At 36.1% G+C, this 25,220-nt stretch overlaps 2 protein-coding genes and 1 long non-coding RNA gene across 10 annotated transcripts in view; 1 reads left to right on the top strand and 2 right to left on the bottom strand.

Moving 5' to 3' along the window:
- Positions 1–136: 136 nt before the first annotated feature.
- On the bottom strand, positions 137–18,707 carry LOC101740302 (uncharacterized). 5 transcript variants are annotated; one of them, XM_038011749.2, is made up of 9 exons: positions 18,556–18,707; positions 17,998–18,160; positions 15,443–15,502; positions 8,896–9,090; positions 7,961–8,126; positions 5,946–6,121; positions 4,101–4,314; positions 3,024–3,126; positions 137–2,273 (listed from the first exon to the last, which is right to left on the bottom strand). In XM_038011749.2, exons 4-9 carry the CDS (start codon positions 9,073–9,075, stop codon positions 2,051–2,053), a joined length of 1,062 nt encoding a protein of 353 aa, XP_037867677.1. In that variant the 5' UTR covers positions 9,076–9,090; positions 15,443–15,502; positions 17,998–18,160; positions 18,556–18,707; the 3' UTR covers positions 137–2,050. The 5 variants fall into 5 exon arrangements, with proteins under 5 accessions (XP_037867677.1, XP_037867684.1, XP_037867679.1 ...); XM_038011756.2 differs by lacking the exon at positions 15,443–15,502 and having other exon boundaries at positions 18,556–18,689; XM_038011751.2 differs by having other exon boundaries at positions 17,998–18,563.
- Positions 18,708–19,883: 1,176 nt separating this feature from the next.
- On the top strand, positions 19,884–21,960 carry LOC134199294 (uncharacterized). Its single transcript, XR_009973729.1, has 2 exons — positions 19,884–20,018; positions 21,837–21,960. It is a non-coding gene; the product is annotated as an uncharacterized LOC134199294 (long non-coding RNA).
- A 1,993-nt stretch (positions 21,961–23,953) lies between these two features.
- The window catches only part of LOC101742079 (uncharacterized), a 28,526-nt gene continuing 27,259 nt past the window's right edge, over positions 23,954–25,220 (bottom strand). For all 4 annotated transcript variants that reach the window (XM_062671556.1, XM_062671558.1, XM_004933068.4 and 1 more), the window contains one exon: positions 23,954–24,981. In XM_062671556.1, coding sequence (XP_062527540.1) covers positions 24,752–24,981 — 230 coding nt within the window. In that variant the 3' untranslated portion in view covers positions 23,954–24,751. The remainder of the gene's footprint in view (positions 24,982–25,220) is intronic.

The following is a 25,220-nucleotide window of genomic DNA, read 5'->3' as shown; positions in this document are numbered from 1 at the left end:
CTTTATTTTTCTCGGTGCTTACTTTGAAAAAATATGAATGACATCTACCTATACAAAGTATGTGTTCTTTAAAAAAATCCAAAGTGGAATTCTTGTAGAATTTTTCGTTCACGACCCATTTTTCTTAATACAATCATTGTTTTTTTTTTCTACGTTTTTATTCAAGCCAAGCTAAAATTCTACTGAGCACGTAACTAAACATGCATATTCTATAGAAACGCTTTTTTTTTGTATTTTCATAAATATTTAAAACTAGACAGTTTACTTAAAACTATTACACTACAATGATTAACAATATTAAATATAATTTATAATAGGATCGCTTTGTACAAGAAAATTAACAAGGTTTTTTTTATTACCTAATATCAAAAAAAATTATTGGATAAACAATATACTAGTTAGTATTTAATACTAGAACTCAGTACGTAATAATTAGTTTATAATATGATATAATAAATTTTAATAATACAAAGCAGTGTGCGATATGAATAGAGAATATTTGTTTGTATCTTTGTGTGTGAATACATAATATGTTACATAATTATATTGCACAAAATCTAATTATAAAAAATCTAAATTACATTACGGAGTATATTGTAAGATTATCATAATTTTTTTTTTCGTAAAGTATGGTAAAAAATTACGAGTAGTCTTCGTAAAACCAAAACAAAACACCAAACTTTTTAAACTATACACATGGGCAGGCTTTCGTTCGCATTATTTATTTAGATTCGTTGACACAAGAAATACATCGCAAGCTCTGAAGACAGTTTAGTAAAAACCAATAGATTCCTTGGCTCCTGCAAATTATTATCATTAAATCTCGAAATCGGAACATCTGCTAATAACCACTATTTTCATACATCACTTTTGTGTGTATTTGTGACATTAGAAGCACAATCACATTTAAAAATGATAGTTGAAAGTTTTGTTAACAGACCTCTTTTCGACTTTCTAATCTCGAGAAATAAGAATCAAGTTCTTTTTTTTTTCGTTTCAAACTAACTGTGTGCGAGCTCAATTCCGATTTGATGTTCAGTGGTCACCCTACGTAAATGCTGCCACCAACTTCGAGACATGGGTTCTAAGTCTCAGGGCAGGGCAGCCGTTGTAACTATACTGAGACCTTAGAACTCATACCTCAGGGTGGATGGCGCGTTTACGTTGTAGATGTCTATGGGCTCCGGTAACCACTTAACACCAGGTGGGGTGTGAGCTCGTCCACCCATCTAAGCAATAAAAAAAAAGTTTGTTAGTACAACGTCTGCTGTATTCTTCAAACCGTAAGGCATCGCTGCTTCGCGGCAGAAATAGTCAGGGTGGTGGTGTCTGTCCGTGCGGGCTCACAAGACGTCCTACCACCTGTGACTAAGTATAGTTCGTTTGACGTCAAAGAAAATATGGCGCCATGTTTTTTTTTGTTGCCCTTGTAGGCAGACGAGCACACGGCCCACCTGATGGTGAGTGATTACTAGAGGTCGGAGTAGGTAGATTGATTTAATGTCGTTGACGTCAAACGTAGAGAATAATATGGATATGCTTCCAAAATACCGGAACTTCATATTTATTGTGTTCCGGAATGTTGAAATTAGCATGAATCTGTGTTTAAGGTGAAAAACGTATTAATAATATTAATCTACGCTACCAGTGCTAGCTAATGGTGATTTTTGATATTTTATTTTATACAAAAACACCTTGGAATAGTTACACCGTATTTTGTCCCTTTCTGTTGAATTAGAAATGACGCTTGTCCGTGTGAGACAAAACTTAGACAGGGCTTTTTGTTACTTTATCTCATAAATATAGAAATTGTATCCCATGAGGATTAATTTTTTTTTTTTTCAATTTACAAAAATTATCATTATGGATAAAATGGCATGTCCATATTATAATATCTTGACGCAAGTATATAAATCAATCTACCCACAACGACCACTGGTGATTACCGTCGCCTATGGACTTCAGCAATGCCAGGGGCAGAGCCAAGCCGCTGCCCAACTTTTTTTTTTATTGCCCTTGTAGGCAGACGAAAAAAAAGACAAAGTGTCGATTAGTTGCGAGAGTCTGTGGAGGACGGGATGTTTTCTCCGTCAATCTTGTGGCGCGTAGCCTGAATGTACGCTTCGGCGGCGAGGGTCGGCCAAGCGTCTGTGGCCGTAGCAGCAGTAGTCGCGGTCGTCGGCCACGGCTCGGACGTGGTCACCTCGGCCGGACGCTCGAGGCCCTCACACGTCTTGGTGCACTCCAACGCCAACGGCTTCGGAGTTTCGATCCTGTTAGGGACACGTTCGAATCGTTTCAGGTTTCGATGCGCATCTATTGCAATTCCAGTGATGGTTTCCACTATTATAATAATATGCGCATTTAAGCGCAATCGTAAATAATTTAATACTGAACTAATCATGTAAATAATTCGAAGAGATTCGATCCTTTTACTAAATCGCCGGAATATCTAGTAGACTGGGAAAGATGAAATCCGAAGATATTGTAAATTAATCTATTTCTAGGAGACCTAAAAGACTGAAACGTATATTAAGAAACAAAAAAGAGGTGCGGTGTCGTGGGACACCGGATAGGAACGAAGTTCTTTATTATAAAAATATTAAAGTTCTATTCGAGGTATAAAGAAAATAAAACTTGAGGTTTCGCAACAACCCACGGTCATTCGGTAACGTGCGAACTTAATGTGGTACACTTCATTCACAGTTGTTTGCATAAGATTTAGTGTATTGCGCAAAAGAACGCTCTGAGATCGTAGTCAATGAATGATAAAAAATATGTTATTTTTTGTACGTTATTACAAAGTTAAGTCGTGCACTGTGTGCATTACTAATAAAAATCATACGTTACGGATGTTTTTTCCCGTTTAGGGTACCCTTCCACATCATCCCATAAGTAACTTCGTTCCAAAAGAAGGCAAGGTTAGGCAATTCAGGTGCCTTAGAAACAAAAGTTGACGTAATTAGTTCAGTGCGCCACGCAAGGCACCGGTGAGCTGAATGGCAATCAACGTGTTAAAATACCTCACGCGTTCTGGTGACTGCATGGCGTCGTTTGTGCTCGATATTTCGAGATCCTCAACGTAGTTCATATGCAACTTGTCGCTGTCGGGACGTTGTTCTTTATCTGTACAAATTGCAAATATAGATAATGTTAAGACACAAACAAATCTTGCCACCAGTAAGGTCCATTCCAGTATTGGATTTGTTTCAACGTAACGAACATAACAAACCAAGTATAAGTCAAACACACTATTTTATAAACACTTATAATGCTTTGGTAGTGTACGGTATTATAATCTTAACAGCAATCGGAGAAAAAAAAGCTAGGTATTTAGGTGATACTAATAATATTATATTACGAAGTTAACGTTTTTATGTTAAACTTTAAATTGGCGCGCGAATCTTGTCGATTGACATTTAATGACATCTGACATTTGCGTGTTCGGGATTCCGATGGCGCCCGAATGCGCCCGAAGATACCCGAGTGTAATCTATGACTTGTAGTGCCAATGTTGCACGCTACAAACATTTTAGCAGCACAAGGAGCTAGTCTCGGCGTCTCAATATAAAGTTACACAGCCTTTGTCCCGCTGTCTCAATATACGGAACTCACGATGTCACGTCTAAGGACTTTGATGACAATTTAAAACCTGGTGGGTGAGTTTAATCTCTTCGACAACAAAATTCGGTCGTTAGATCGGCGTTGGTCAATGTAGTAGCGTCATTAAATTCGACGCCTATGCATTCATAATGATAGACATTGTAGTACAGTAAAAGCACTTTACTCACAGGGTATATGTTCCGTAAGTATCCTGTGAATATGGAAAAGCGTGTTTACAAAGGATATTCGGTTGGACACCTACATATTGAACCATCTTTATCGTATGTACCGATTATATCAGCGAATAAAGAAATATTTAGCCGCGAATATAGGAATTGGGTCGCATTTGTTTAATCCACGAATAATGAAAACGCGAATGAAAGAAGCGCGAATAAGAAGCTCTTACTGTAAAAAAACCGCTCATCCTAATACTCGGTGCAGCTCTGTGGATAAACATTATAGAAGTTATTCAAAATTACAGCAATATTATATGCTACCGTCAACATTGATGGCCGCCTCAGGCCAGCCCAGCGAGTCTCCTTCAACGTCTACTGGTTCATCTTCGGCATCATAAGGTCGAGATTCGCGTGGCCTCTCCTCCCGACGTTCCTCTTCTAAGTCGTATCCAAGCATACTCTCCACTGTGTGGTGTCGTTTCCTCGTACGTAGCTTGAGGCGACGCTGCCGATTTGCACGAATACGCTGGTATGTCTAAGATTAAAGTTATATATTTTATTCATTTTGACTCGTAGAAGGCCGTCGAAATTGTAAGAAGTCGAAGAAGTGTTTTAACAGAAGATGTATTTTTAACGCATCACCAATTTTTCTAAAACATTGCATAATTAATTAGCTGAGCCAACAAAAAAAAACCATTAAATTTTAGTATAAGTTGAAATTTTATTTTTTATTGCCTACATGTGTGGACGAGCTCACAGCCCACCTGGTGTTAAGTGGTTACTGGAACCCATGTACATCTACAACGTAAATGTGCCACACACCTTGAGATATAAGTTCTAAGGTCTCAGTATAGTTACAACGGCTGCCCCACCCTTCAAACCGAAACGCATTACTGCTTCACGGCAGAAATAGGCGGGGCGGTGGTACCTACCCGTGCGGACTCACAAGAGGTTCTACCACCAGTAATTACGCAAATTATAATTTTGCGGGTTTGATTTTTATTACACGATGTTATTCCTTCACCGTGGAAGTCAATCGTGAACAATTGTTAAGTACGTATTTCATTAGAAAAATTTGTACCCGCCTGCGGGATTCGAACACCGGTGCATCGCTATATACATATACGAATGCACCGGACGTCTTATCCTTTAGGCCACGACGACTTCAAATCAATATAGCACCGAGTAACTAATATATTTCCGAGATATTATATTAGTAGTATAAATCGTATCCGCGAAAGTTTATGATGGACATTGTATGATTTATCCACAGGATTTATCTAACAAAAAAATTGATACCTATACGACCTCTTAAAATCGAGTAATAAATGTAAAAAGTATGTATGTAACTTTAATTCATTTTGAAGTCTAGTACATTCATTAATAATCGTTATTGAGAAAAACATAGCCATACACATAATTTCAAATGTATTACTCGTACTGTATAGTGTTCTGAAGTTGTCGTGGCCTAAAGGATAAGACGTCCGGTGCATTCGTATCTAGCGATACAACAGTGTTCGAATCCCGCAGGCGGGTACCCATTTTTCTAATCAAATACCTACTTAACAAATGTTCACGATCGACTCCCACGGTTAAGGAATAACATCGTGTAATAAAAATCAAGCCCGCAAAATTATAATTATAACTGGCGGTAGGACCTCTTGTGAGTCCGGGTAGGTACCACCACCCTGCCTAGTTCTGCCGTGAATCAATAATGCGTTTCGGTTTGTAGGGTGGGGCAGCCCTTGTAATTTACTGATTGATTTACTGGTTGTAAATTACTGATGGGCTGGTGAGTAACCGCTGAACACCAAGTCGGCTGTGAGATCGTCCACCCATCAAAGCAACAAAAAAAAATATAGCACTTAACACGTTGACTGCCATGTAGGTCACCGGTGTCCTACATGGCGCACTGAAGTAATTAATATTTCGATTTTTCTCATCGATCTTCTTACTAAGACGCCGGAATACGAAAGACGAATCTGAAGATATTAAAAATGAATCTATTCTTAAGAGGCCTAAAAAATGCATTAAAAACAAAAGAAGGCAAAGCTAGGCAATCCAGATGCGCTTAGTAACAGAAATCGAAATAATTTGCTCATTGCGGTACGTAGGGCACCGGACAAAGCAGTCAACGTGTTATGCTTTATGGAATTTCCCAGTTACCTCCCACCGCGCATCCTCGTCCTGGTGTTGAAGTGCGTGGGAGGGCGGCAACGTCTCCCGCGGCAGAGCGCTCAGGCTGTACAAATGCTGTAGCTCCTGCAGGAAGTGCGCCTGAGCCACGCCGGGACCGAGTCGCGCGCCGCATACCCCACAAGACGATTTGCGTTCACCGTCGGCTGTGAAACGCGTACACGTTTGTTCTATGGGCTCAATTGAGAAGACGTAGACAACGCAATTCATTACGAGGTCTCAAAAGATGATGACGCAGGTCTACTACCTAAAGCCCGTGCCAAAGTGAAAGACCTCGTCAAACTTTATAAACGGTAAAAATTACAAAGCTAAAGATTATGATGTTAAACAAAAAATAAGGAAGCAATCACAGGCTTTTTTATAGCTAAGAAACTTTATTATTGATTGAGAAGGCAGCTTCGCCATTCAAAAGAATCGAGAAGAAACCTCGGGTTTTTTGTAATTCAAATATATTGTCATGCAAACATAATGAAAATTACAAAATGTAGATGAAACGGTACACATATTGAGAATGACTTGAGCTGGAATAAACAGGTTTGCATTAACGAACACTGGCCATAGATCTGTTTGTACTAATGCTCAGTGGCGAACAGATTATGTATTTGTATTGTATGTTGAATGTATATTGTGAGTAAAATTTTTTCCTTACGTTATAAGTTAGATTAGCTTTCGTTATCGCGTTGTTTTGTCGTATAGTTGTAAGGACAATTGTGTATAAATTCAGCCCATTTGGCTTGCTTAGTCGTGCGCACATGGCTTATGTTGCAAGCCAGATTTTGATTTTTTACTTGTTGTTATTTTTTATGTATCTTTTTAGCTTGTTATGTGTATTGTGTGCCTAATAAATAAATAAATTAATTAATTTCAAGTAAATAACACATACTCAAACCATATTTATTACCATACCGCAATAATCGCGTCATAAATAAAGCGATGGTGTGAAGGCATTCGGGCTTAGCAAACAACAAAAGCTTGATAAACTATGCAATTGCTGACTAAACCACGTGCGCCTCACAATTAATGTTATGTTTAGGTTCTGTTAATTCTAATTGTTAAATGTAATCGTTCTGATCAATACCGATGTTCGTAAGGAATAGCGTTGTGAATAACGTTTGAACTCGTTTATTTTTTCTCTTCCTAAGTCATACATTCATGAAATATCAACTTAAAGTAATGCCTGGACACAAGTTAAAAGTATTTTTTAATCCGATATGGTCGAATACAAAAACGTACGGAGCGAGAATGTCTACGTTCGACGGTTAATGTTTGGGCATCGTTGTGTTTGCATTAGGGCGACCATAAAAACAACAGTATATGTACCTACAAATAATTTTTCCCACGAATAGAGTTCGATAGTGGTCATGGACGAAGATCGCCTTAACATTGCGAAAATCTGTGATCCGACAATGATCGACCGGTACTTTTTTTTTCCTACCTAAGTTGATAGCCTAGAGAGGCTATTTAAGCGTAACATTAACTAGTAAGTGAGCTCACGGGCTCAAACCAGAGTGATGCTAACACTGACCCTAGCAAGAGCAGTGCTTCGCAGAATCTACCACCGGATCGGAAACGCGACCCACTGAGAAGATCCGGCGAGAAACTCAGTGGGCTGTGTCTGTGGGTTAATTCGCTCGTCGAGTCCTTCGTCGCAAGCGACGGGTTCGACGAGGACGGTGACTGGCGACCGGTACATGTCGTATCGGTACTGTATCAGAGTTGTAATTTTTTTTATTGCTTAGATGGGTGGACGTGTTCACATCCCACCTGGTGTCAAGTGGTTACTGGAGCCCATAGACATCTACAACGTAAATGCGCCACCCACCTTGAGACATAAGTTCTAAGGTCTCAGGTATAGTTACAACGGCTGCCCCACCCTTCAAACCGAAACGCATTACTGCTTCACGGGAGTAATAAGCAGGGTGGTGGTACCTACCCGCGCGGATTCTCAAGAGGTCCTGCCACCAGTAAACTTAATTAATACTCACGCGAAAAGAAATCATGCGAGTCGGTGCATGTGGCCGCGGCCGGTGTCTCGTCATCCTTGCAGGGCCTCGGGGAGGCGGAGGCGGCGGAACCGGGCGAGCTTGTGTCGTCGCGCGCCGTGTAACTGTGTCGGTACAGCGGCGGAGTACTCGTGTCGTCGCGTACGCTCTATACAGTTCACGCATCATGAACGCTCCAAGACATTAGAAATGATTACTATTTTAATTTGTTTTCCTGGTTAGGACCTCTTGTGAGTCCACGCTGGTAGGTACCACCACCCTGCCTATTTCTGCCGTGAAGCAGTAATGCGTTTCGGTTTGAAGGGTGGGGCAGCCGTTGTAACTATACTTGAGACCTTAGATCTTATATCTCAAGGTGGGTGGCGCATTTACGTTGTAGATGTCTATGGGCTCCAGTAACCACTTAACACTAGGTGGGCTGTGAGCTCGTCCACTCATCTAAGCCATAAATAAATAAAAGTTAGCAAAAATTAATCAGAGCCGCTTGCAGCAAATGTCAATTTGGAAATCGATTTTTGAAAATAACTAATTCGAAATTGAAACAGTAAATTAAACAATTTAGTGAGAGTCGTTTTATTTATTTTTAGGTGCACTGATGAGCTTACGGGCTCACGACCAACCTGATTTGTATAACTATCAGCCCATAGACACCATAACGTTTCCTGTCGTGAGACATAAGCATGCACAACTGCTTCGCGGCAGAAATAGGCAATGTTTGTGCCTATCCGATCAAGCTTAGAATACGCTCTTACGATAATAAATAGAATAGCACCATTAATATTCGATTAAATAAAATTTATAGCCGCCGTATTAAATGTTAAAAGGTTAAATTTATTTCTCAATTCAATTTATAAATGGTGTCAAACTCAGTAAGTTAATTCGAAAATTAACTTCGAGCTATTTCAAATCATAGTCACCCTTAGTGCTTGTCCGACGCTTTGGCCGAGCGCGTATTGCTCTCCGAGATGTCTAGCGAAGGCTTTGCCCGGGTACAGAGGGTGGAAAGCACCCCCAATAGGCCGGAAAGCGCCACATCCGAAGCTCTGTAGTGCAGGATGCAAAAACTGCGGCGCCATATGGTGTAGAAACCCCTCCATCGTGATTCAGGGTTTCTGTAAAATAATTGTCATTAATAGATTGACAGTAGAAACACAATAAATTATCTTCGGTCAAACATGTACATAAATACGAATTAAAATCGGAAATTACCATAAGAGGAAAACAAAACAATACGCCTCAATTCTGTTGATAGTTTAATAACTTTTTTTTTTTTATAAACGAGAAGAGTCGTGCAGCATTGTTCACTGAAAAACGGAAATCAATTCCCGACAGGTGAATCTGACTGCCAAACACGCACGACGCTAATAAAACAGAACAATATTTTTACGTTTTTTTTTCTACATTGAAATCAATATAAGCTTTAAATAATGACAGTAAATATATTTTTATGTCGTATTTGGAATATTTATTTGTACATATCTAAAATAAACGTCATTATTCATATTCATTAGAATTATACTACAAATGACTATTTTCCCTAACTTTTTTTTTTATTGCTTAGGTGGGTGGACGAACTCGCAGCCCACCTGGTGTTAAGTGGTTACTGGAGCCCATAGACATCTGCAATGTAAATGCGCCACACACCTTGAGATATAAGTTCTAAGGTCTCAGTATAGTTACAACGGCTACCCCACCCTACAAACCGAAACGTATTACTGCTTCACGGCAGAAATAGGCGGGGTGGTGGTACTTACCCGTGCGGACTCACAAGAGGTCCTACCACCAGTGATTACGCAAATTATAATTTTGCGGGTTTGATTTTTATTACACGATGTTATTCCTTCACCGTGGAAGTCAACCGTGAACATTTGTTAAGTACGTATTTTATCAGAAAAATTGGTACCCACCTGCGGGATTCGAACACCAGTGCATCGCTACATACGAATGCACCGGACGTCTTATCCTTTAGGCCACGACGACTTCAAACTTTGTTTGCTTTGAAGAAAGACAGGTTATCGTCCAACCGAACAGCAAGTAAAATTATCTATGACATTCCGAACGCTACCACTAATTTTATCGATCAATCAAACAACCGAAACCGCATCGATAAACGCAATGTTTATTGTTACTGATTCACAGAAAAAAGTTCGTTTACAAACGGCATCATCAAAACAAACACACGCCAAAAAAAAACTGTGTAAGTGGTGCTTAAAGAGAGTTGAAACACATTGGTATGGAACAAGTGTTTATTTTAATAGAGATCGTAATCGCGTCGTTGTGTGGTCAGCTGAACAATAAGAAGGCGGACGTGTCCGGGACGCGACTACTGGTCATCGCACTGTAATAATAACAAGCGAACATAATGCTTTTTACAAAAACTCCAAAAAACAGAATGATTGTTTGAACGCAAGAAAGAATTTAGAATTCAATTAATATTCTTCTTACATTGCAAAGATATTTGAAGCTAGTGTCCGATATTGTTCCAGATCCAGTTCTTTTCAATAGATTGTTAAGGCTTGACGTGTATCTATGCAAATTTATCTATGCAATGAAATGTTTCAAAGTATTTTTTAAGATATCCGATTAACTTGAAAATGTCCGCTCCTGTCAAGGACGAACGGTAGTCATGATTTTCTTATCTTGTATATTAGTGATTATAAGGATAAAAAATACTTTTCTATTTAGTTTGGTTTGGTGTCAAATATTTAGTTTTCAAACTATAACTTCATTTATTTAAATCTGGCTGTGGAAGTGACTTACTATGAGTGAAGAAGTTGTCAAAAACTTCGATTATTCTTAATACAATTGCACGATCTTGAGTTAAGTTGCTGTGTTCTTGAAGTGGTGTAAGCCGGATGAACTGAATTGGTATGAACGTCATCATCGGCGAAATGAATGAAGCGGAATATGCCTTCCCAAAGTGTTGCAAAACAGTCGATTCTCCACAGCCATTCCGCGAATTTTTCCGATGTTTTCTAAGAGTGGAGTAGAACAGATAGCCACTAGAGCAGAATAGTGTTTGAATGGTGACTGCGCACCCGAAGGCTCAATGTGGGCAAGTCTCCTAAATGGTGAACCTAATTAACCTTTGTTAAAATACTCAACTCCTCAACTCACAGCCCACCTGGTTCAAGGTGACTACCAGAACCCATAGAAACCGCAACGCGAATACCGCCACCCAAAAATTTAATCACGAGTTTGAAACATTAATCACATAGCGGTTGTCTCACCTTTCAAATCGCAACACATGATTGCTTCGCTGCAGATATGAGCAGAAACCTTCAGCAATACCACTAATAATGTAGAAAACCTTAACAATAACATTATTAATATATTAAGTTAATCAATAACTTAATAATCTCCTCTAAAATATTAAATTTCAATCACACACCAAATCATATTTGTTTTCATTAAAAAATATTATAAAGTATCGTACTTGTAGAATAGGTGACTATAATAGGCACGTACGATCATGCCTATTGTTGTTAATTGTCAAATTAACCGTATGTCGCTACAGAATGCTTGATTACATTATATGCATGAATACGACATTCAATGCTCAACGATTCTGGTTACATTAAGACCTAATTTAATTATAGTCCCGATATCAAGGTATTGATTCGATTCATTTGCATCAAGGAAGATAGAATAGTATACAATTTACTCTCGACTTCCAGATCTAAGACGCATTTTCATTTATAGGTATTTTTTTAGGTCCTGCTAATTCTTGAGGTTTGAATAAGCGTCTCAACTGTACGAAATTTACATAAAAAACTGATTTCTAAAAACTATTGTACTTAATTCACGTGCATTCATATATTAATTAGGATTGTACTATTAGATCATGCATGCATGCAATGATATGCAGCAATAAGTATTGTTTTATTTTTAAAAAAAACAACGTCAAATACCGTTGAAATTTTTGTTGAAGACCCGAGCGGAGCCGGAGCGGGCCGCTAGTCATTAATTTATAATTATTAATTTATTAAATTATTTCCTCTATTACAAAAAATATTTCCCGTTCATTCGTGTTTCGAAAATATAGATACTTTCCATCATATCAGGCAACCGTTTCGCTGACAGGGTTAGTTTTGCACAAACAAATTAGTTTCATATTGTGTAATTACATACGCGACATCGACCAACACATGTGCGCAATCAGTTCGGTCGGGCATGTAATTAGCACTGCCCCGTGCAGCATGTAGATATGCAAGCCGTTTGACCGTCAATTAGTCGGGCAACATTGGCGTAACAAGTTAAGTGTCGTATCTGTAATCAATCTAAGGGCAAACAGTACTCCTTTGAGCATAGGAGCGTTGTGCTGACACAGACGGTGACCACAATGTGCTTAGGTTTATTCCGTGTTAGATGTGTCTGTTTCCTCGAGAAAACGACTAGAGATACATATAATATCTTATATCTTTAAACGAGCAATTCTTGTATATATATACAATCTGAATCTCGGAAACGGCTCTAACGATTTTCATAAAATTTAGATTTGGGGGCCAATAAATCGATCTAGGTACGATTTATTTTCAGAAAATGTTGTTTTATTCATGTTTTCAATAATCAACTTTATCGATAATCGTATTTAAATATAATTTCTAAAAACACAATAGCTAAGGTATATAAAAAAAGTAAACATTTAATTGATAAAATATTAAAATGGTACTTTAAAAACGCCATACACATTTAATCTATGTGTTACTGTTAAACTGAACGGCTATTAATTTCATAATTGGTACTTTGAAATTCAGAGGTGAGAAGCCCCCAAGGTAAGATATTCTACAGGCCATACCTGTGCCTACTCAGAATTGAGAAATTTCTGCAAGCCTTATCTGAATACGAACAAAATCAATTAAGACAAAATAAATCTGAATGAAATTACAAGGCGATTGAAATGAATTGCACTTGCCTTACATGCCAACCCTAAATATTAATGGAAATATTAAAAAGATACTTTAGCCATGCACATATTTAATCTGTGTGTTACTGTTAAACCGAAGGGTTATTAATTTTATAATTGTTACTTTGAAATTCAGCGGTAAGAAGCTCCCAAAGCAAGATATTCTACAGGCCATACTTGTGCCTACTCAGAATTGAGAAATTTCTGCAAGCCTTATCTGAATACGAACAAAATCAATTAAGACAAAATAAATCTGAATGAAATTACAAGGCGATTGAAATGAATTGCACTTGCCTTACATGACAACCCTAACCCCTACCAAGGAACAGTTGGAGTACGTTACGAACAACCATCTATTCTATTGTCGTTACGTGTAAACACTACGAAAAGAATAGTATGGGCGGAAACGTAGACGATAAACACACGATGAGTAAACGTTATGAAATGATACAGGCGGTGCACGATTTCTGTACCAGTTTACATTTCATACAAAGTGAGTAACGATCATAAAGTAAACATCGAACATGTTAAAGTGGAACTTGTTTGCTTCGAAATAAATTTATTATCAAATTATGGTATTAATATTTTGACGAATGATTATAATGTGAAGCGCTTAATTGTAAAAAGCGATAACGCTCCGCCGTGACTATCGTTAATATTATAAAAGCGTTCCGGTAGATTTTGTACAGTATTCTTCTATCACATACACCGTATCCTGAAAAATAAGGAAAACTCCAAAATGAAACATCACTGAAATCGATGCCAAACATTACAGGATCACCCGCTAGGCAAATCTGAGATCATGAAATCATAGAAATGGATCCAGCCGTTTCGGAGTACACAAATACACATTCTTTTATATTTTATATTTACTTTTTAATTATTTTTTTTTTTAATTTATCAATTTCATATAGTACAGAAATTTGTACGTTTATTCTACTGTACGATTTTCATATTAAAATTTAATAATACTTTAGAATGTTAGTTCTAATATTTCGATTCGATTTGCGTTTGTCATATTTTGTTTAATATAGGTACACCCAAGAAATAAACGTGCTATGAAGAAAAAAAAAAGATTTTCAAAAGTGTTACAAATTTTGTTTTAATTTTCGTCTTCAATATATTGGCTATCGGGTAATAAAAAAGACGTAGCGATTTAGTGAAAAGAAATAAGTTTCTCTCCTGATTTATGCGTTGTAGGAATTTGGCCCCCTTTTTCAATAAGTCCGACGATAAGAATCATTGCCTACAATGGCGTGTCGGCGGATAAAGCATGCAATTAAATTTATTTTTAAACTTTAACATCGAAGTCCATACCGATTGTTTCAAGATTTCAAATAGAATATTTCGAATCTATATAGCTATGTACCAATTTTTAGGATTTTTTTACTGTTTTAAAATATATCCAATAATAAGAGGTCGAGACATCAATAAAATACGCGAAGCCGACATTAATGGCAGTTCTTATGTAATTAATCTACGATTTGGAAAATATGGAAAACTTGTTCCAAATCACCGTTTGCGGTGCCTTGATATGCTATTTTTTTCTTTCTTGCATTAATAATTAATAATAGTGCCGATTAAATATTTTGTTATTAGCTCTAATAGGCGTCTCAAGCCAATATCTCAAGCCAACGTATCTGTACGACTGCCTACACGTCATACCGGACCCTATTCATATTTACTCATCATACATTTTATAGTTCAATCAGATATATTCATACATGTTTGGCAAAATTACATTTTCTTTTTTAATAACTAATGAATGCCGATCTTCTTATTTATTGAATGAACTGTGACACGAAGCTTCCATGAAGACATTTTAATTGAATTTCTTCGTTACGCTATATGTGTAACGGAGTCGGGGTGTTTATTACTAAGGGCAACACAAACTTGTATGCAGCCACTAAAACACAACGTCTAAGTCTTAAGGACATTGTATAATGTTTATCCAAACCCTTCGAACCCTAACGCGTAACTGTAGTTCAATGAAGAAATTGGTAAGCGAGGTTGTGGTAGCCCTGGTGTTGACCGCGGGAACCCCCTTACTCTGACCGGGTTTTGACCTCGGACAGAGATCGGACGTCGGGTGTAAGAGTGCAGGGGAGTCGCTGAGTGCGCTTAAGACGTAGGCACTGTGCGTTTTATCCTTCAGGCCACACCGCGCTTTCTGAAGGCAGTCACCACAATCGAATGTAAAAATATACACTTATATGTAACTTTGTTTGTACGTGTTCTGTGCATTTGCGCGCCGTTATCCGATTCAGTTTAAACTTTGTACAATTGGTTTTGGAGCTTCGGACATAGTTTGGTATTGGTTTCAGGTATAGTACCGCTTGTGTCTTTCGTTCTAACAAACATTAAATGTATTAATAAGAAGCGTATATACATATTTAGCTATATTTAGTAATTCTCAGTACTAATAATATTTTATTTAGTTGTAAGGAGATAAAATGTTTTTTATTCAACAATATAGGAAGCTAGATATAACCAAAACCTTTACAAATATTTACAAATCACTTTCGCATTGCTGTAATGATTAAATTGAAAATAGTTACCATTTAATAATACTAAATAGTTTGCGGTCCATATTTGTTCCCGAACTGTGCCAGGTAAAGCTGTAAAATTGCGATTAGTTTTAGTTAAAACAAAAACAAAAAAATGAAAACACAAAATAACTAATATCACATTAGAAAATTCGAAAAAATGGTCTGATAAAATTATGTGAAACGAATTTCTGAATGCAAAAAATCGAAAGAAAACATTTATTCATCGGTAATTAGCGCCGCATTTTATTTAGCTTAGCGTCGAGTGCGGAACCCCTTTTTAAAATTCTAAGGTACCCTAAATATTTCCGAGATAAAGTAGGCTATAATAATACTTTGCGAAGAAATTACCTGTTTGCTAATAAAAGTTTCGTCAGAGGCAATTCGAAGATTAGCCCAGGCAAAAAATGTATAGACAGAAAGAGTAAATTTTAAAAAAGCACGTCGTTAGATTTGGTTAAATGCGCCAATAACCATATCCTCTAGTTAAGAAACGTCCATAACTAAACCTTATAGACAAACAGTTGTATTTATTATTCTTGCTGTAGGAGCCGTTAAATTAGAAGGATCGGTGACTGTCATCGGCTGTATTAATGATAATACAATCTTACGAAACCGGGAACCGCGACATGAGCCGGGAGCATATGTGCTCATTTGTCCGTGCCGAATTATGGGCCTCCTCTTGAAGTCTATTAAAAACAATTTAAACTATCAAAACAATTCCGATAACACCTATGAAGCCTTTGATTTAAATAGATGGTATGGCATTAACTACATTTTTATGAAACTATATTTATTACGGTGATTCCAAAATCAACTACAGTAAAATGAGAATAAATGTGATTGAATAAAATTTCAAATAACCGCGTCACTTTAGATACTGATAATTTGCTTTGTTACATATTACTCACTATCTGATTATAATAATATTAATTAATCATCCTACGTTAACTACCATAATGGACACCGGCGCGATTCCGACGCCTTAAATATGAAATTCACAATAACTGTTATGTCGGATGCCTGAAATTGAAAATATTCTAAATAGCATCGTAGCATAACATAGTAAAAATTCAAAGCCCATGTTCAAATCCCTAGTTAAAATATTTTAATTATGTTTTAAGTTTTAAGGCGCAAGGCTCGAATTTTATCTGTTCGTATTTTTTTCTCCATGATTTAGGAGAATATTTTATAAAAATAATTTCATTGAATAATCAAATGAAACAAGTAATAATCTTACGGAGCCCATATACACACATCACACCGTGAATGGCACCTATCTCACACCTTATTATATCACACCATATTATATCACACCATATTATATCACACCGTGAATGGCACCACTCACCTTAAAACACGAGGTCGAAATCACAAATGCCTTGAATGATAGATGACCCAATCCCCAAACCGAAATGTATGAGTGCTTCGCGACATAAATACGGAACCATCAAGCTTACAATACAAATAGCATATACATATATTTACAAAAAAAAACTATTGTATATAAACTATTCCACAATATTGCAACTTGGATGGTTCTGACGAAATTGGAGAATACGGAGCTTACAAAACTTTCAACGTTAATTAGTTTGATACGAGATAAAATAATTATGAAACTTAAAATTCATTCAACATTCTAACTACGGCGCCCTTCAATATACGTTGTCCGGCATTCACACGTTTTTTTTTTAAATAATGTCAATCAGTCAATACACTTTCGTCTAAAATCGTAAATAAAAAGTATAGCTCTCTGCCTATATCTTTCCATATTGGCATAGATACACTTACAAAAACTCACAAACAACGAATTTCGGTTTGATTTCTGGTTTCGGTATTTCAATGTTTATTCACGACATATATTAATTTATAAATTACATAAACATTTATATATTACTTTGAACTACAGCTCGTGACCTACCTGATACTAGGTGATTTTATGTGAATCATAGATACATATATTTCAATAAATGGGAATGCATTATTTTTAGTGGTAATAAAAAGCAAGGGATGCCAGCCCGTGCGGCTTACATCGCACCTATCGCAAGGACTCAAAAAAATTGTCAGGTACAAATAAATATACATAAAGGACCACAAACTGACGGTGATGTATTAAAGCTACATGTTCGTACTTACCCGCCACTTGCGATAACCAGATACCTATACAACTGTCAATTAAATATATAAAAATTGTTCTCACTTTATCTTTAAATTGAAAGAGAGTTTTACGTATTTAAAATTGTTAGAAAATTTAATTATACACATCTAAGATTTTGTCTATATTTAATAAATCGTAACAAAATCCATTCTATAGATTTTTACTAAATAGTAGTACTACATTTTGCGCCTAAAATTAATGTAACGTCAACAAAAAATCACATAGGTACTCTGATATTTAAGAAACAATAAATTTTAGAAATCACCTAATTTTAATTTAATAATAAAAAATACAGCTTTAAATATTTACCCTTTAGATTTGTTTTTGAGAATTTTAATAATAAAACGTCATAATTCATTAATTCGTTAAACTTTGAGCTGAATGGAAGAATATTCGAAAAATGACTTACCGGTTAAAATTCGAGTCACAATTCACGTGAACTGCGGAGGGAAGAGCTCCAGGGATGTGTTCCCAGCGCGGCGGACGATCGAGGACTGCCGCCGCTGGTGCTGGGCGGGCGCGAACACGACACGCCCCGCCCGCCTACCGCACACCGACAACGAGCAGCCACCCTGAAAAATGTCTCTACGGAGCCACAATTTATCTCAAAGCTTCGATGAATTTTAAATCTCATCTGAAATGTACGTTATCCGCAACGCTAGACGGCTAGAACGGCTCACAATATATTTAGAAAGGGCGCCTGAACTTATTTGAAATTTGAAACGAGAAATTTACATTCAGACGTAGTGAATCTACGCTAACATGAGCTCCTCGATAAGTTATTAATGAATACAAAAAAAAAACACATTTAAGACAATTTAAGAATAAATAAAGTATTAGAAGCAAATGTTTAGAATGATTAATGCGTTATTGAAGTTGTAGTTTGAGTATTGAAGTGCGATAGAGAGGTAAAAATTTATAAAATATAGACGGGGCGGAGCACGACCACTCCCAGCGCCAAGCTTACGAGAAAACAAATTGATCCGGCGGTGATTCGTATTTTTATTCTTTTATCTGAAATCTGCAATTCAAATGTTAAGCCGTTTGTATAACATTCGATAAAACATTTTTAGCAGTTTTCACGAATATAACAGTGACAGGATCGACGAATATTTCAATGTCATTTCATGTTTTTTTTTTAATCTCTTACTTGTACATCTGTGTTACACTTTTGTTGCTACGAATTGCTACGACTTGCTACGAATATGATTCCATATATCTCAAGATGGGTGCCGCAATTACGTTGTAGATATCTATGGGCTCTAGTAACCACTTAACACCCGGTGGGCTGTGAGCTCGTCCACACATCTAAGCAATAAATAAAAAAATAATTTTTTTTAAGCAGTGCAGATGTTTATCTGTTGCCTTGAAGATTTCGAACACAAAAAGGTGCAGCGCGAACAACATTGCTATGCTAAAAAAAAATTTTAATTTTAATACATAATTAACGAATTGTTTCTGATTGCCTTATAAAGCTCACATAACGAATTCCTATGAAATCTTGCCTCATTGTTACCGAACATTAATTCACTCGTATTTACTAATAAAATAGCAGTAATTTATTACTCTAACCACTACACGAAGGAGTGGTAATAAAAATGAGAAATTATTTTTAATAACATTGCAGGAAGGTGAGGGAGGCAGCGAGGCGAGAGGGCCACTGTGACTCGACACAATATTTTGGCAGGGCTAATAACGTACCCTTATTACAAGCATTCTTTACCGAAACTATCGCGTAATAATAGTGCCGAGACTTACTTTACGACTTTTCGAGTTTTATGTGCGTAAGACCATTGCTCCATCGACTTCTTCATTCGGAACCCTCTTCTTAAGTTGTGTCAGAATTTTCATCCGAATGTATCAGTACTATATGCGAATTGCAGATAAAATGATCCCATTTAAGCAGGCGTCACTTTATATTAGCATTGTTCCAGACTGTGAGTATTAAAAATGTCTTTTAATTATTATTATTTTAATTAAGCTTAGTACTAATAATTACCTAAGGAGTTAATAATTACCTAAGAGGAGATTATTAAAAAATAAATCATTTTTAATATCAAACACACTAATAAATCTGAAAATGTATTTAGTGTCGACCAATTAATATTTTGGAATTTTCGGATTCTGGTCAAACCGCACAGTTGCAATCAAGAGTATAATTTTTTAGCACATTATAACATAATAAATTTTAAGCACAAGATCTACCACTGTTAATTTTGAAGCAGCTTCGGGTTCCGTGATTGTAGGGCGATAAGATAAATGTATGGACGTGAGCCGATTTTAAAAGTACAACCAGAACTATTTAAGGAAATCATTTCGTTGAAATTGTTATAACACGTCATGTTGAACGAATCGAAATGACCAGGAATGAACGAACCTACAGTAAACCGACTCAAAAATATAAAAAATCGCTGATATTATTTAAGATGGGTAAACACCATTTGTTTTGTAAAATATGTTCGGTTTGAAGGGTTGTAACCGTTGTTGAAGCCGTTGTAACTATACTTGAGACCTTAGAACTTATATCTCAAGGTGGGTGGCGCATTTACGTCCTAGATGTCTATGGGCTTTAGTAACCACTTAACACCAGGTGGGCTATGAGATCGTCCACCCATCAAAGCAATAAAAAAATAAAAAATAAAACAGCATATGTAGTAAGAGTAATTAATAAACGTGGCAAAAAAAACCACTTCATTTATTGTCACGAGGTACACATTACATTTGAAGGTTTTGCAGCGTTCTTCAGTCATACATACATACATATATACTAGTGGAAGTAAATAAAGTCACAATTTACTATTTTCATTGTTTAGTTAATAATCATAGGAACTAAATTTGTTAATATGATTTTCATTGTCGCCTGTAACAATATCCGTCACATTGTAAGTTCAATCAAATCGCTAGCCGCAGTTTCCATCAAGTCTGTTAAGTGCAGTGTCGTGATAGTGTGGTCAAATGAGTTAACAGATAGTGTATTGTATGTCTGACCGCAAGTGTCTGATTGAAACCTGATGATCCTATGTAATTGTGGTTGCAGTCGCACTAAACTTGTGGTGCCGACGTTACCTGGCCACGAATTTTTAACTAAGCGCTGTAATTCGTATATGACAGACATATTTTGTGGGGGAGTACAATCGTAGATCCCTGTGACGAAGCTCGGAATGCGAAGCGATTATGAAACGCCATTTGTCAAGTTTTTATTGGGCACCCTAGAGCAGCACCTATTGTTGTCCTCCCCCGTTCGTCTGCTCTCCCGCCGCCGGACCCTCGTCACGGCGACGTTAATTCATAATTTTTATAACTTGTTAACATTTTGCGGATTATGTTTACGGTGAAAAGTCGCGCTTGTTCCACTGACTACTAACTTGTGGTTGATGTTTAATTGAATTCCATTCGCTTTGATAAAATGACGGTTGAATGTTTCGAAAGTTAGGTATATTATTATGTGTTTTTTTCCTTTTATTGTTTTGATGGGCAGAACGATCTTACGGCTCGTCTGATAAAAGTGGCCTAAATTTACCATAGCTAGTATGGAGATAATAAGGTTCGAATTTACCTTTACAATTCTTCGTAAGCAAATAAATACGCGCTAAAATGATGTTTGCAAAGTCATATTATATTATTATGTCTATGTCTATGGATTGAAACTAGAGATAGGCCGATTTTGCATCAAAATTTACAATGTTTTAAAAAAATTGCAATACATAAGCATGAATATGAATTGTGGGTTAGGCCACTTTTGCGCTGACGGCCTCAATTAATAATTATCGATTTTCTTCAAACCGGAATTCGTGACTTCTTTAGGGCATTATTAAGCATGGTGGCAGTACCTACCCTTTACAATACGCTCTATCTGTGGTAAATTATGAAAATAAATTAATTTTATTTTTTTGTAACACATATGTAGTTAACACATTTCCTTAGGAAAAATAAGACTTGGTTACGAAAATTTCAACACCGCATTAATAGCATGAATTAATACGAGTACGCCTGGCCCTTTATTCTTTAGGACACGACGACTCGTTCATATGATTATGAAGTTTTCTTTCTTACTGCTGCTTGATGATTCTGGTTGCTAATTTATGAAATAAAAGCATTACAAAATATCATTGAAGTAATGCTTTTGGGTTTTAGTTATTTTTGAGTAATTATATTGCCATGATTTTTATTTAATGTACTTTAGCATTCTTTAACGAATTTGAAATTCAAACTAATTTGTTTTACAAAAATCTACCATTTCGTTTTCAGATATCGAATTCTACGACGCCTAAAGTAAGCACCGGTGACTTGCAAGTACAGCTTGCTTCAATTTAAACTTACAATAACGCACTGAACGTATTGATTTTCGAATTAAACGAGTTTGAATTTCGTATTGCTATTTCTTCATCTTAAAAGAAAGCCGAACATGAGTTATGTACATACGTATTTTATTAGAAATAATTAAGGCCGGTTTGCGGGAGTTGAGCACCGGCATAATCGTATCGCTCTATACTACGCGTAGGGTTAATATAATGTCCAGCCTTAATAAATGAAATAAAAATCAAACCCGCAAAATTATAATTTGCGTAATTACTGGTGGTAGGACCTCTTGTGAGACCGCGCGGGTAGGTACCACCACCCTACCTATTTCTACCGTGAAGCAGAATAAATGTGTTTCGGTTTGAAGGGAGGAGTAGCTGTTGTAACTATACTTGAGACCTTAGAACTTATATCTCAAGGTGGGTGACGCACTTACGTTGTAGATGTCTATTGGGTTCAGTAACCACTTAACACCAGGTGGGCTGTGAGCTCGTCCTCCCATCTAAGCAATAAAAAAAAATCCTTTAAGCCACAACGACTTCAATAGGATCTCAACAATCCGATTCACTTGGTGACATATAGAACGCGATCTTCGCCATGGTTTGGTAACCTCGCTTCTTACATAGTCATGGAAATGAATTTTACGAACAGTTTTCAAAGAAATCGAGACAGTTCCTAGAAATTTCCGTATTTTATTTATTAGCACGTTTCATTTATATTTCACAGATTCAACCAAATGCTGTGTAAAATTAAAGTCAAATTCCATAACATACGGCTAGTCCGGAGATATTGTGATATTAAACGGCGTTATTAAAGTTATGGTTTGTGATGCGATGTGCATCAATTCATCGCGGATGGCCGATCAAAGGGCCCTGTGGTGCGGCGGCATGCAGCCTCCTCGCTGTCTCGCAGTCATCACTTCAATGTTCACTTATATTGCTACCTTATAGACTTAACTTTTTACGGCAAGCTCGAGTATTAATCTCGGGATCACTCGTTGCGTAACAAACAAGCCGTGAAACGTTAAGTCAAATTACGAATTTAGTTAATTTGTTTTTACTTTAAATATAAATGGTTTTTTTTTTATTTATCGTTATATTTCCACGAACGCCCAAACTGTTTAGTCCATAACCCTGACTACTACGGCAGACCACGAGTCCGATTAGGTTCCTGGGTTAGACAAGGTATATTCTGTTAGCGTCAACGCTTGTTTAGTCACGTGTCTAACAACTATTAATTATTATTAAATTAATATATCATTACTCTATTAAACTAATATACTTCTAAAGCACCAACATCCATTAGACGGACTGTGACTATGACAATATCATAATTATAATTACTCAGTACGGCTATAGCCAAATAATATTAATCTCTTTTCAGTTTGATCACTTCAATAACAAACAAAAAACTATCAATTAGTTTTAAATGTGTGTGTCTGTTTGTATGTCAGACAAGATAGTATGTGCAATGATATATTTTTTTTAAATATAATATAATGATCGATTTTTAGAATAATTATAAGAGATTTCTTTTCTGCACTTCTGTCCAAATAAACTAACTATAAAATTTAATACTACTCCGTCGGTCTGTTTTTTGTAGAAATGGATACAAAGTTTTTGCTTCGCTTATGAATATTCATTTATATTTGTTTGCATGCTAGACTTTTTAAAATTTTAGATATGTTCAATGTGGTTTAAAGTGATTTATTTTGAATTTTTTCACTTGAAGTTCGTTGAATTTACCTTTTGTATTCTACAAAATTCTATTCAGGCGTATTATTTGGTATTGACAGTTTTTGTGATCGCTGTAGGTGTATTAAAATATAGCGTTTTCTCGTGTCACGATTTAAAAAAAACAACTTTAACCTAGTAAAGTACATGAAAGAAAGAACATTTTTTTGGATTTGTTACCCTTTGAAACGCAGTTATTTCCGGCTTTCTGTCACAAGATTCTGTGGCCTTGTGCTTTGATAAAAACGATATCTAGGAGGGTAGTCAAAAAACTAATACTGTATTATCGATGGACATTTACAAGGTCAGAAGACAAATGAATAATGCAAAACGTAAAATCAAAGACCTTTATTAAGAGAGAAAACAAACATAAAAATATTTATTGAAGCTTAAAACTATAAGAGTACATTTTTTTTTTAATAAAAAGTTACTTTAATCATACAAAATACTACCGTTTATACAACGTGAAGTTAAATATAACTTACGATATCTGGCATATAATTTTAGTAAACAATTCAAATTATCGACGCGATAACAGTTTTCCGTTTTCATTGAATTATCATATTAGTGTCGTATTTCATATTTTTTAAACATTTGCTGAATGTTTAAAGAAAAGAAAATTACGAGACAAACATCACAATTCGAAGTATTTATTAGAGAAGCCCTTAATGAACCAATAATACTAAGTTACAGTTCATTTGTTACGTTTAAACTATAATAACGAACAATTTGACAAAAAGTCGGCAACAATGTTTGTCCTTAGAAAAACGTAGAGAGGAGGAATTTCAAAAAATAGTAAATTCATTTTAGAACCTAAAAAATATTTTTGAAACAAAAAACCTATCGTTAAAATCTTTAAGATTTCAGTTTCAGGGTTTTTTTTTATTTTTTTTACAGCGACCCATTTAAAATGTATGTACATATGTTCTACATTAAAATAAAAATCATCACAAATCCAGTTATATTTAAAGTTTAAAACATGATGAAAGTTAAAATATACAATTTCAAATGAAATCCTCGTGTTCGCTGACTCACTTACAGGTTGCCGTAGTGTTGCTTATATAATCAAGTTGCACTCTACGACGTATCTACCGTTAGTAGTTAGCGAGTCGCGACATCACGAACTAAAAATCACACTTCACTAAATTTTCGCTTTCGCGGCATAGGGAGGTACGGCAGATCTTCCTCATCCAAATACTTTATGATAAAATCGGCGATGCACGTGATAAACGTCGCCGGTACCCGTGTAATACTAGCTAACTTACCGACCGGATCCAGCCCGGTCAATTCGTAATATTGTACTGTGGCCATCACTGCGCCCGCCGTCAGGTGTAGTGTGCGCAAACGTTTCTTCATTAAACCTACGTTAAAATACAGATTAAAATTAAAATAAAAAAATTACAGACTTGTGACACCAACCAAATTTAACTTTATTACACAAATTTGATATTTACGAACCATTTGAAATATAGAACATAAACGAACACAGTTTTAATAATGGCTTTGCTTTAATTGTATGATTATAGAATTAACAAAACGCAATACGTGACGTGTAAACAAATCCAATGAACATACGTTATTTCAATTATAGTGAAAGCGA

The sequence above is a fragment of the Bombyx mori genome, chromosome 1 (assembly GCF_030269925.1).
Source record: "Bombyx mori chromosome 1, ASM3026992v2".
In the NCBI taxonomy this organism is placed as follows: Eukaryota; Metazoa; Arthropoda; class Insecta; order Lepidoptera; family Bombycidae; genus Bombyx; species Bombyx mori.
This window is presented reverse-complemented; position numbering and strand designations above follow the sequence as displayed.

Excerpts from the sequence above, each read along its gene's own strand:
- LOC101740302 (XM_038011749.2), bottom strand. The coding sequence starts at position 9,075 with ATGGAGGGGTTTCTACACCATATGGCGCCGCAGTTTTTGCATCCTGCA. Across the intron at positions 6,122-7,960 it reads CTCGCATGATTTCTTTTCGC|CCGACGGTGAACGCAAATCG; the intron begins GTGAGTATTAAT and ends CGCGTTTCACAG. Across the intron at positions 2,274-3,023 it reads CAGTCACCAGAACGCGTGAG|GATCGAAACTCCGAAGCCGT; the intron begins GTATTTTAACAC and ends TGTCCCTAACAG.